General features: G+C 36.5%; 1 protein-coding gene across 5 annotated transcripts in view; it reads right to left on the bottom strand.

Moving 5' to 3' along the window:
- Nucleotides 1-2,798, bottom strand: part of LOC109828164 (transcription factor bHLH18-like) — a 3,675-nt gene extending 877 nt beyond the window's left edge. The window contains exons 1-6 of one of the 5 annotated variants that reach the window (XM_020395193.1): nucleotides 2,754-2,798; nucleotides 2,587-2,663; nucleotides 2,025-2,099; nucleotides 1,730-1,810; nucleotides 1,196-1,618; nucleotides 484-846 (exon numbers count right to left, since the gene is read on the bottom strand). In XM_020395193.1, coding sequence (XP_020250782.1) covers nucleotides 484-846; nucleotides 1,196-1,618; nucleotides 1,730-1,765 — 822 coding nt within the window. In that variant the 5' untranslated portion in view covers nucleotides 1,766-1,810; nucleotides 2,025-2,099; nucleotides 2,587-2,663; nucleotides 2,754-2,798. Of the gene's footprint in view, nucleotides 1-483; nucleotides 847-1,195; nucleotides 1,619-1,729; nucleotides 1,813-2,024; nucleotides 2,102-2,212; nucleotides 2,234-2,584; nucleotides 2,670-2,753 lie in introns of those variants that run through there. The other 4 variants (XM_020395195.1, XM_020395194.1, XM_020395192.1 and 1 more) reach the window with 4 other exon arrangements.
- Nucleotides 2,799-13,376: the final 10,578 nt, after the last annotated feature.

Here is a 13,376-nt window from a genome sequence, read left to right as displayed (position 1 = left end):
ATGCAGTATCCCTAGGAATCATGAGCCTTGCATTGACTTTGTTTCAACCAGTAATCACGGACAAAAGACATGCCCCCTAGACAATTTTCACTCCTATAAGTAATGTGGGTCACCATCCATCTTATCTATAGATTAAACTGAATTTGGGTCTAAACTAGTAATCATGTATTGCCAACATGACTAAAAATATCTATAAGCCATTTGTAGGCTAACTAGATCTTAGTCTGCATAGCCAATTATAGGAGCAACATGTTATTCCAACTATCCTTAGATTTTTCTAAGCCCGGTCCTTCTCCTGTTTGCTTGCGTTCAAAATCACATTATAATACCACTTGTTAAGGAGAAAGTTAGTCCAAACCGGGAGCTAATTAATAGGCTTTAAATAAAGGTTAAAAATCGATTCAACCCCAAAAGTTTTAAGTAGTTAAATTCTAGACTAACAATGTAATCATGCTTCACATCTAAAAACGCCTGAATCTTTACCTGAGCTGTTACGGTTATATCAAGAAACTGATCTGAGAAGGGTAGAGAACTCGAGCTGATGACACTGAGATGAAATTTCTCAATCTCACTGAGTGCCTTGAGTAGCATTCCTCGTCGATTCTTGCAATGAATCTTGATAAGGACGATCTTCGCTGCTATTTTTGCCTCGATATTGAGATGGGTATCAGGTGAGGGAGGGTCATCGCCACTTTTGTCATCACTAATGAAGGGCTGGGATTTTTCAGATGATACAAATATAGACTTCACCGTTTCTTTCGCTGCCTGCTCTTCGAGGGTCTTGAGTTTCTGCACCATTTCTTTAATGTAATCAATTGTATCCTTGAGAATAGAAGCCTTGTCTCTCTGTAGTAGAAATATTATGAAGTTTAGGCAACTTTTAAAACAGGGTTAATTGTAGATAGGCACCCTATACTATAACCAAATTGTAGATAGACTCCCTGTGGTATTATTTGTGTGGATATACACCCTAAGTGAACTTTCGTTTACTCTTTGATCTTTTGAGAGTAGAAAAATTCACTCAAAAGGATTTACCCATACGTGGGCAAATAGTACAGGGGATTTATTAGCACAGAAACGACTAAGGCTGTCTAATCCACAATTGGGCAGTACTAGAGGAGGTCTATCTGCAATTAACCCTTCAAATTATTCAAATGAAACATTGCGCATCTGAACACAATAGTGAGAAAATTACCCTCTTCATGCCAGGAATAATTTTGTACAGCGTAAACAAATGCTCGGATATCTTCTCCCTCCTCTTCCTCTCGGCAATTACATGCTCTTGATTACCAGTCGCACTCCGCTTCACTTTTGCATTATTCGACACCTTGATCACAGCTTCCACCGTCTTCAATCTTTCATCTGAACACGGGTGTCCAAAAGACAGAATGCCCATGTTTGTAGAAGAAAAGCTCCAGTTCTTATCAGGCTCAGGAAATTTCTCTGTAGGCTCCTCAATGTTGGCAGGAGTCAAGGGAGCCTCAAAGCAAGGGGAGCAGGAGTTGTTACTCTCTGAGGATAGTGTTTCTTGAAAACAATCCCAGATGTTTGTAAAAGAGAAATCTTGGTTCAGAGAGCTTAACTCCCATTCATCATTGAAATTGTGGTCCTCTATTTCCTAGTTTGGAAAAAATAAAAATAAACAATCATATCAATTATATTGCGTAAGACTCAATTGAATTCTAGAAAGCAAAAAAAGAACTTTAGATTTGGCCATATCTAAACTTACTGCGTCCGTAAACAAATCAGCTTCTGATAATTCCATGGAGGAAATGGTGGCGATGGATTTGGCAGTAAGACAAATTAATCCCTGTACATGTAGTGTTAGAGTACTAGTGTAAAATCATCCATATCGTCCAACATAGATTTCCTACTTTATAGCTATCTTATTTATTTTTACTTGTATTCACTACTTAAAACACCATAAAATTAAAATCGGACACCACTAAGAAGGACTAAAGCTATAAATTTATTAATACAGATTCAAAATACAACCATGACAAGTTAATGGGGACATCACTTACACAAAATTCTAACTCTGCTGGTGACCGTGTGCGTACAAGTGTCTTAAGTTTCAGCGTATAAAAATGACTCTCAACCTGAAAGAACAAGTTAAGAGTATAAAATTATCTCTCAAATCTTACAATAGCTTCAAAGTTTTGGCATATAGTGCAAAACCTTTAGCATGTTGTACATAAAAATAGGAAATTACCATAGAACATCAAATTGTACAACAGGCAGTGCTGTTCAACTACTCGTGGGACCTACCTATATATTGTCATTTTAGCGTGTGTGAGCTTTATTTTCAGAATTAAGAGAATGTTCTCATATTTGGAGAAAAGAAAATATCATATGAAGAAAATGCCTTGAAAATCAACAGAAACACTGTCAAACTTGTAAAAAAAAATTTGTATGTATAGTGATAAATAAAGGAAGGGCATCCTGCTTGTATGAGGGAGAAGAATGTCTTCTTAAACATATAAAGGAGCAAAAAAATAAAAAATAAAAAAATAATAAAAGGCCGAGAGTAAGAAGAAACTAGCAGAGGGGGGGGGGGCGGGGGGGGGGGGGGGAGTGTTACCTTACTCTTTTCCTTCAGTGTTTTTTCCCTACTATGCACTCGACAACTGAAATGAGCATAACAACTCCAGGGGAATGATAATCTGAAGCACATTTACTTAGTATGAATCAATAATTCAGTAAATTTTAGCAAACTAAAAGAAATTTAAATAGAGAGGAATAAGAAAGCTCACTTTTTAACCCAATCCTAGAGTTAGTGCTCTTCCCTTGGGAGGAAGATCAGCCCCCGATTTATATAGGAGAGTTATAATGAGTTTGGCGTTAATTAATAATGGACACGGGTCATTATCAAATCATTATGGTAGCTTGATGCAGTGGTCAAGGGTATAATATTATATTATTAATACGTATAGAGATTTATATAATTGATCTGCCACCAGTATTGGAGGAACGGAGGCGAAGACATACATCCGTGTATAATTGATCTGCCACCAGAGTTGATGCTTGTGTTCAGTACAGTAAGATGGTTAGCGGATCAAATTTTTAACTTGTGCAACAATTAGGTAGTGGAATTTGAACTCTATTTTGCTCTAATATGATGTTAAAATATGTTAAAATAAATGAATCTTAGAGTGTTTTTATGAAAAGATATCATTTAATGATTGGATTCCATAGATGAAAATTAAAATGTGTTTAATAAGTAGTATGTGAGTTTTAGTCTCATATTGACTAATTGAATGCATTTTAGTTGGTCCAAATTAACACACTTGTTATATATGGTATAACAAAGGTGTTAATATTATACACTTGTGTTGGTATATAAGCCAGTAGGCTCGTGCGTGCGGTCTAGTGTGTGCGGTCAAGCGCGTGTGCTATAAGCTGTTAAGTATTGGAGGTTCTCGCGAACTGAAGAACTAGTCGTCGTGTTCACAAGAAGAGAGTGATTCGGCACTTCTGTAAAGTATTTCAAACTTAAAGTGTATTTAATATGATGCTTCTAACTTTTTGCTTTTTTTCTTTCTTTTCTATATGGTAGGGCTGAGCATGGTTCGGTCCAAACCGAAAAAACCGACCGAACCGACCCGAAAAAATCGGTTTTATGAGTAGGACGGTTCGGGTCAGTTTGAAAACTTTTTAACTCGAACCGACCCGAACCGACCGAATATAGTGCAATACTACCCATTCTGATCTCAAACCTACCCGACCCGTCCCCAAAGAGTCAAAGACTCAAACCCTAAACTCATTTTCTGAATCATTATGGGTTGAAAATAATATCATTATATCAGTGTTTAATGCTTCATAATCTCCTACTTTGTTGATATCTTTTTTTCTTTAACACAGTTTGTTGTTTGATAAGAAGTTTGATAAAGTTAGAACCGAACAAACCGAACCGAACCGTACCGAACCGACTTGCAATAGTTTGGTTCGGTTTTAAATTATAGACGGTTCGGTTCGGTTGTTCAAATTTTGGTAAAAACCGAACCGAACTGACCGTTGCACACCCCTACTATATGGTTTGTTCTATAGTATTTTGGATTTGTTTTTATGCTTGTTTTTCCCAACAAAATCTTTGTGGCCATGTCAAGGCTCTTGAAGAATGATGGAGATTGAGTTTTGTAACTTTCTACTCGATTATTTTCTACTCAAATATTATGGAATTACTTTGATTTTGTTTATATTGTAACGAAGCTGTGGTTTAAACTTTGTATCTAACATACTACAGCATGTAGTGTGTTCTTTTTTACGGATCGAAATTTTAACTCGTGCAACAATTAGCTAGTGGGATTTGAACTCTGATATGTTCTTAATACTATGTTAAAATCGTTGTCACCATTTCAAGACTCTTGGAGAATGATCTTGTAAATTTCTACTCAAATACTATGGAATTACCTTGATTTTATTTATATTGCAAGGAAGGTGTGGTTTAAATTCGAGACATGTCATAATCACGACCCTCCCTCCACCAGGTGAAGCTTCGTACTCCTGCTTTCAACGTATCAAGAATCAAGAACTTTGTACCTAATAAAGCGTATCTTGAGATGTTGACGTATTGATATAGATTTTAACAATGAGCGAACAAAAAGCGGTATCCAAACAATCTGGAAGAAAGGATTCAGGCCTCGAAATGACTTGAAACAATGTGAAAAAGGAGGATTCCGGCCCCGAAGCTTTTCATAGACTGTTGATTACTGAATGAGACATCCCGATCGTAGGTCCACAAATGAACCTCATTTGCTACGCGTCGTCCGGTCCGGATTCGCACTAAAACGTGTTGTTTGTAAAAGTTCTTTTACGAGAGTTGCAGTGCTCTCCCTGTTAGTATTTGTTTGTTTTAAAAAAAAACAAGATAGTCCCACATTGAATTTTAAATATTTTTTTAGAGGTTTAAAAGCATTGATTAATGCTTATTGAGCTTTGAATAATGGATCAAAGTATAAGCTTCTATACCCGCGTGCGGGTAGCGCGATTTTGACGCACTTAGCACTTTGCACGCTGCTGCTTAAATGTTCTATTTTTATAATATATATAATTATATATTGAATATATTATTTCTAATGTTATTTTGAATTTTAAAAATTATGAAAAGACAAGTGACTGTTGAAAAGTGGCAGTTTGCTACAAGGGGTGTTTTGAAAGTTATGACTGTTGGAAGCACATTTTCAAACCTATAAATAGTTTATGTTTTCAGATATCTAAAAAACAATTCTTTTCTGAATCTTTTCTATCAAAAATATCTGTAATATTACAAACTTGTTTCACAACGAATTAAGGAAAATTCCAGATTTGCTTACTGGAATTTCCATTTTTTGTTGTATCCTGTGAAGAAAATTTTACATTAATCCGAAGCAACTTTGAATATCAAGTGGGGGCGAATATTTTCTTTAAGGAAAGTGTTTCATGCCTCAGAATTTCTGTTTTCTTCATTTTTAAAACTAACACTCCCTTACATAAAGAGCACGAAGATATAATTGAAATAATAATTTTTTATGGATTAGAACAATAAAAAAGAGGAATATTTAGTACATGATTTTTTTAAATAATCAGTGAAAATTATATAATTTTCATAGAAATTAGTGGAGAACACAGCTACGTCCGACCCCCCCCCCCCCTTTCATTTTTCACTGCCAATTCAAATTATAAAAGGAATATAAGAACGAATGTTGTACACCATTCTTATAATGCAATCGGTACCATCCAAAAATATATGTCTTCACACACACATATATATAAAACTTCATCTAATTAGGATCAATGCTCTCATAAAAAATTGGGATCCTGATCTTAATATAAAACATAAATTCTTCTAAGTAATCAAGAAAAAAAAATGCACTACTAACTAACACCCAAGAAATGAGCCTAAAGTTCAACTAAGATTAAAAAAAAAATATTTTCACAACCACAACGTGCATAATCGATGAGATGAATTTTGTGATGGTTTTCAATGTGCTCATTTTGCTAGTGATCTAAGATACTAATACCCTGCTCTTATCTGTTTCTGGGCAAAGGTCCGTCCAAGGCTTCTTCGGACCTCACTTGGGTCCACTTCTAATCACATAGGCGGATATTTTTTACTAGTGAAAATTATGGTTTACAATTTTTTTTCCCCTTGCAACCTTGAACGTTGAAAGGGTTTTTCTCACAACCCATAAACTTAATTAAGAGGATTTCTCTAATATTTTGAAAGTGATCTTTGAACACAGTGAAATAATTGTATTGGGAACTAAACTGCGCGCGATGAAGTAATCGAAAGATCCCATTAGGTATTAAAAATTTCATAGATTGCTCCTAAGATCCGCTGAAAAGATTCGAGATGGGTAATATTATGATATTCTGTAAGTAATGCGGACTAAAATCCAAAGAACAGAATTTTTTTTAATTTAGCCATAAAAAATAGGGACGCTCGTACAAGACATGCAAATACTTGTATTGGGAACTATGCTGCGATATCATCGTGGCTACTTAAAATAATCGAGAAATCCGACACATATTAAATATTTTCATAAACTGTTCCTCAGATCTGCTGAAAAGATTCGAGATGTGTTTTGTCTGATGTCAATCAGAGGGGTTCACGGACCGCGTGTACATTATTAAATTGAATAAAATCTGCATACGCGCACCTACCCGCTAAAAATACCGGTTTCAGAATCTCCAAAAATAAGGGTATAGGTGCAACTTTAAAAAGCAAGTGTTCAATCATCCAGAGCAAACGCATTAAAAAGGCAATAAAATTTTGGAAGTTAGTAAATGCTGGGGTCTCTTCTCGTGCTAGATGCCGGGATAATCGAAAAGTATAAACTTAAAAAGTATTTTTGATTAAAGAAAAAATATCAACTAGTCTCTTCACGTGGTGGATGATGGGATGATTCAAAAGTTTACGTCTCATTTGGTACGTGGGAATGGACTCAAATAAGAATGAAATGAAAGAATGAATGCAATGGAATTAATGTGAGAATGGAATAGTCATTCTCACGCTTGGTTGTAAGTTATAAAATGAAGTGGGAATGAACCTATTTTAAAATTGTATATTTTATTTATTCTCATTTAAGTGGGAATGCTCATTCCCTATCATTTCATTGGGAATGTTCATTGCCACATAAAATGGGAATTGATGAGAAATGAGAATGGGCATTCCAATTTCAAAAAAGAGGATGTGTTTGGTAGGAAGGAATGAGAAGTGAGAATTAGGGGTGTCCAAAAAGCCCGCCGGCACCGGGGCCGGAGGAGCCAGGCCGGTCGTGGCCCGGAGCGCAGCCCGGTCCGGGCGCCTATTTGGTGCCCGGCCGGGCCGCCCGCGCCGGAATAGTAGTTTTGTATTTTTTTTATATGTATTATATATGTATAATATATGTATATATAAATATATATAATATGTATAATATATGTATATATTATAATATATGTATATATAATATATTTCTATATATGTATTATATGTCATATGTGTGTTATATATATACTCTCTCTAGTATATAAGTATATATAAGTATACTCTCTCTTATATATAAGTATATATATGTATAAGTATTATCTAGATTTTTCATCTATATTTATAAGTTATATATATAAGAATACTCTCTTTTATATATGTATAATGTATGTATGTATGTATATATATACTCTCTCTCTTAGTATATATGTATATATAAGTATACTCTCTCTTATATATGTATACTCTCTCTTATATAAGTATATATTAGTATACACTCTCTTATATATGTATAATATATGTGTATATATATATATACTAATATACTCTCTCTCTTAGTATATATGTATATATAAGTATACTCTCTCTTATATATGTATACTCCCTATTATATAAGTATACTCTTTTATATATGTGTGTGTGTATACTCTCTCTCTTAGTATATAAGTATGGTATATTACAACGGTTACTTCCCCATTGGCCCAACGAGCAACGGCTACAGGGTTACTTATGCGATTCTCTCTCTCTCTTAAATTATAACTTATAAATATATACAATATATTTACATATAATATATGTATATATAATATATAGTTACATAATAATTTAGAAGTATATACTAATACATAATTATATAAAATATAATAATGTTAAACTAATTTTTAGTATTTTTTTATCAAAAAAAAAAAGAAAAGAAAAGAAATTTAAAAAACCTAGTTGGGATGTACTTATCTATTGTGATGCGATGAATTCCAAAATAAATTTATACTTGTAATTTGTAAATGATTTATTAATTATTAATAAAGAATTTATTTTTATAATTTTTTATTTGTAATTTATGTCATTTTAAGTGATTAATAAAATTATTATTTTTTATTAAAATTTTTTGTCTTTTTTTGTATAATTTAAATTTTAAATAGAATTAAAAAAAACCAGGCCGGCCCGGAACCCGGCCTGTCGGGCCCGGGTCCGGGCTTCAGATTTCCAGGCCGGGCCGGATGGACAGGTCTAGTGAGAATGACCATTCCATTCTACTCCATTCTCGCGTACCAAAGGAGGCCTTAATGCTTTTCAAAAAAAAAATCAAAATATGCGAAGTTTAGACAATCAAAGAGAAAGGAAGTAAATTTCGGGCAAATTTTGATGTCTAAATCCAATGGACTATATACCATTTAATCTCTTTCCAGAATACTCAGTATAATACTTTTAGGAACGCTCAGAAAATACTCTATACTTTTAATGAATCTGCCATCTAAAAAGAGTTTCGGAGTCAAAGGAATTATTCTTCAGGCTCAAATTGTACGTTAAAGAGTTTTAGTTTCTTTTAGTTTGTATTTCGATGTGTTAGCTTCTTATGTTAGGGGGCTAGTTTGGTAATCTTGCTATTGTTTACATCTTATACAAGGGGAATAGGAGATTGAATTTTATGTTTAATTTTTGGGGGTTTTAGATATTACTCCCTTAACATAGCTATTTTGATGTTAGTCCGTCAAATCATTACATTTTGATATTAGCCCCTCAAATACCATTAGCGTGTTGATATCCATCCATGTAGTTAGTTAGTGTTATAACTTTGGAGAAATATTCCAGTAACTCTTAAACTTTTTTGGTGGGCTGACCAATATACACCCTCTGAATATATACCCAAACTCCTACTTAACTCATACCCTTTAAATAACTTCTACTCGTTTAATGACAAACCCAAATCCAACCCATCTCAATCCCTCATCATCTTCCTCTCATCCCTTTGATTTATAAACAATTTATCCACCTTATCCTCTTTCCACTCTCACTTTCAAATAACCAAAAGAATATGACCCAAAATGTTTCCATCAAAACAGCATATTGCCCTTGCGTAATGAGTACTATCTAGAAATTCATAACACCCCCATTTCAAGCTCATCATCCATGGCTTCTTCCCGACCTCGTCATAAATTGTTTATAAATCAAAATATTAATAACAACACACTAACAGTTTTTTAATATCAAAATATAAAGATATGAGAGACTAGTATCAAAATACCTATGATTTAAGGGACATATATGTTTTTAAACTTCATTTCTATACATTCATAAATAAATTGCTTCGTTCAAGAACAATGTAATTCTTAATAAAATCAAAATATTATAACATCAAAAGTAGGAATAGGATGTTGTAACTAGGATGCAAGCCTAGAGGGAGATGAGAGATGAATAGGATTGCTACAATTTTTGGACTAAACTCGGAGTACGCAATGCAAATAATATACAAAAACTAAAAGCAAACAATACAGGAACACACAATATTTTTATAGTGGTTCAAATCAAAATCTTACATTCACTCTTCTTTCTCATGAAGGGTCTTCTTCACTATTACCGGATTTCTCCCAAATTACAATCTGATTTGGTAGGCTTTATAGATAAGATCCTGAAATTTACTCAAAATTAGTCCACTAACCTAACTCCTCACAGTAACTAGAGAAAACCTAGCCCTAGCTAGCCACCCCTCAATTAACCTGACTTGAGTATGACAACCCTTAATTACCCCAATTGAATATGCCATCAAGCTCTTAAGTTTGAAACTTAAAACTAACCCAAAGTAATTAAAACGCAACTAGAAAAATCATACAACCCTTTTATCAAACAGTCCTTCGAATTGATAACAATAAAGATCCATGAAGAAGCGGTGATGAAGTTTAACACAAAGGGCACTTCTCCTCACTAATACAAGCTTTCGATGATGAGCGCGACAAGATGAAGTTGAATGAGGCTCCGGGGGTTGAATTATCAAATAGAACTTTTTCACAAACATTAGAATAAGATCTTTCTTTATATGAATATTTGCCTCCTTTTTCTTATTCTCTTTGTTATTTATTATTATCTCTATCTCCTCTTAAATTTACCTTGATAGGACATGAATGTAGGCATCTAAAATTGTTTATGAGATCCCGCACGCAGCTCGAAACACAAAGTGGACGAGTCAAGAAGGGTTATCTAATCGTCCGCTACGCATGTTGGTCAGCTTGCGCACGTCAGTCAGCTCGCGTGCGTCAATCAGCTCACGCGCGTCGGTCAACTCAAAGTGACCAAACGCGCTCGTCAGTCAGCTCGCGCACATCAGTCAGCCACAAGTGACCAAACGTGCTTGTCAGGCAGCCCCTAGTGACCGACGTGTTCGTCGGTCAGTCCCTCAACGAAGCGTACAAGTCAACGAGTCGACCAAATACGTAGAACGGTGGAAAATATGAGCGCAGGAAGGTTGGGAAACACCAAAAAGAGAAATGAGAGAGAGAGTGAAAGAACCTCAAAACCAGCGCGGGAGCGCGGTCGCCACTTGGTGACCCACGGGCACGCGGGTCACCAAGGGGTGATTCGCGTGACGCCCGTGGGTGACCCGCGCCCACGCGGGTCACTAAGGGGTGACCCGCGCCCACACGGGTCACCAGTGCCCTGTAGGCTGTCTAAAAATCATAATAAATAGTTGATCCCCCATCAAACACCAATGATGGAAGTTACAATCTGACAACTTCCAGAAGGCTACAATTTGAGGACTTTCACGTAGAAGGTTACAATCTGACGACCTTCACAACAACTAATGAAAGCCTAATTCAACAGCCTTCACAATCAACATCGGGAGTTACAATCCGACGACTCTCGTATTTTCAAGGAGCCAAGACGAAGATTACAAGAGGACGATCTGTGCAAAGCTCTAGCAAAAGAGACTACAAATTGACGGTCTCTTCATATTAAAACGCAGATATCTCTCAAACCGTAAGGAATTTGGCAAAACAGAGGAAGCGAACCGAAGCCTTTGGGTCGGTTCGGATGGATCCGCCTCGTCGAGATAGCCGATTTTCATATATAATTCGTCTAATTCCGACTTACGGTTTGAAAGTTATGACCTGTTCTTCGTAGCAGATTATGTTCTGAAGTCCGTCTGCAAGACCAGACTTCGTCAGAACATTGGACTTAGCTTGAAGCTCGCCAAGCCCGCCTAAGGTTCGCCTCTGCATTACAGAGTCAAAACGCACAGGTGGAACCAGCGTTATAACCACAAAACGCAGAGGTCGTGGCTGCGTTCCAAACTCAAAACGCAGAGGTTGTGGACTTAAAACGCAGAATTTAACTCTGCGTCCAACAACAAAAAAACGCACAGCCTAACTCTGCGTCCCAGATCCAGAGACGCACAGTTAATGTAGAGTTCAACTCTGCGTCCCAAGTCCAGAGACGCACAGTTAATACAAAACCTGACTCTGCGTCCAACAACAAAAACGCATAGTTCATCTATGCACAGTGCGACCTGTGCGTTTTCAGCCTAAAACATCCCAACTCTGCGTCTCAGAGTTCATCACGCTGCGCAGCCTGTGCGTTCAGCCACCAAAATAGGCCTAACTCTGCGTTTTTAATCTAAAAACGCAGAGTTCGGGCCCTGAACGCTATTTTTCAGCGTTTGACTTGTTCAAAGCACGCAATGAACAGTTCCAGGAACTGTTTTCCCCCCACGATTTGAGGGATTTTCGCCCCACTTAAGAACGGATTAAGGGGGTAGTTACCACCCTTAATCCCCTATAAATACCAGAAACTCGATTGAGTTAAGGGATCGAATTTTTTCTCATCAACAAGGGGAGATTCGGTCAAAAGGCTGATATATTTTGGCTCTTGGATCCTTCTTTTTGAGGAGGGAGCAAAGGAGAGATCTTCGGCTAACTTTTGAGGGGAATTGTTGGAGTTTTGGAGACCAGCAACAGGAGCTTCTTCCTTGGCTTATTAACCAAACTTTCGGTTTAAATCAACTCTTTCATAGAGATAAACTCGCTCTGAGTTATCAACTCGTTGAGAGTTATTTTTAAGACTCTTTTTCAAGAGTTTCGAACTCGATCAGAGTTATCAACTCGTCCAGAGTTTCAAACTTACTTTGCAAGTTCTCCACAGTGTCAAATCGTGAGGAGAAGACTACGTTCCAGTGAATCAAGACGGTCGGATCATCAACGAGAAGCAAATTCGACACAATCAATCGAAGGAGGCATCTCATCGCCACCGCGAAGAACCCAGTTTTAAACAAAGGGGAGAATCAAATTCATTCTCCTCTCTTTTGTAATCGGAATCCAAATTGTAATCGATTTTGAAAGGAATACAAGTCAAATTTTCTTTCATTGTCTTTTTACTGCAAATTTCCAACAAACATGCCCGTCGCGCAGATTTGACCCCCAAACGCGTTTTCAACGGTTTTAAAGCGGTTTTCATAGGATTTATCTGTTCTAGGGGTTCCCAACTGACTTGATATCATCCACAAACGTGGTTAGGCCATTATTGACTGAAGATATGGCCAAATCGCTCATTCTGATCCAAATACCCGCATCTGAGGCCTATAAATATAAGCCTAAGGCCTCCATTCTACAAATTTGGAATTTTATCAAGAGGACGAGGTTCTGCTGGATTGAGGAGTCAAGGAGCACGAAATTTTAGCGAAGGTTAATCAGATCCCGACGAACTTCAGCATAAAGAGGAAGGCTTTCGAAAGATCTGAACCCGTATTTCCCCTGTCTGTTCCTTGAGATTAAGCTTGGTCTTAATCTCGAGAAAAGCTACTGATTTCTATTGGTCGACTTTAGTGCTTCAAGCGAATACTTCCTTGGTGAAGTAGAAGCTCTGTTAATTTTTTAACAACCGGATCTGATCCGCGGTCGTCCACGGATATCAACATCCCCGGCACAGGCGAAGACCCCACGCAAGCAAGAGTTGATAAACAGTTCTTGTGTTTATTTTCTAGAGAGTTGTAATCTTTATTTTCGTTATTTGAATTCATTGTAAACAATTAAAGGTGTAATAAAATCAATAATGAAGATCACTTTCGACGAAAATAAACTGGTGACCACAGTGGGAGCCGACAGCCTTTCTATGAAGGCTGACTTGTCGCAACCTCGGATCCTCATCCCGGTTAAAGAAGAGG

Source organism: Asparagus officinalis, unplaced genomic scaffold (assembly GCF_001876935.1).
Source record: "Asparagus officinalis unplaced genomic scaffold, Aspof.V1 AsparagusV1_Un783, whole genome shotgun sequence".
Classification (NCBI taxonomy): domain Eukaryota; kingdom Viridiplantae; phylum Streptophyta; class Magnoliopsida; order Asparagales; family Asparagaceae; genus Asparagus; species Asparagus officinalis.
Note: the sequence above shows the minus strand (reverse complement) of the source record. Positions and strands in the feature narration are given on the sequence as shown.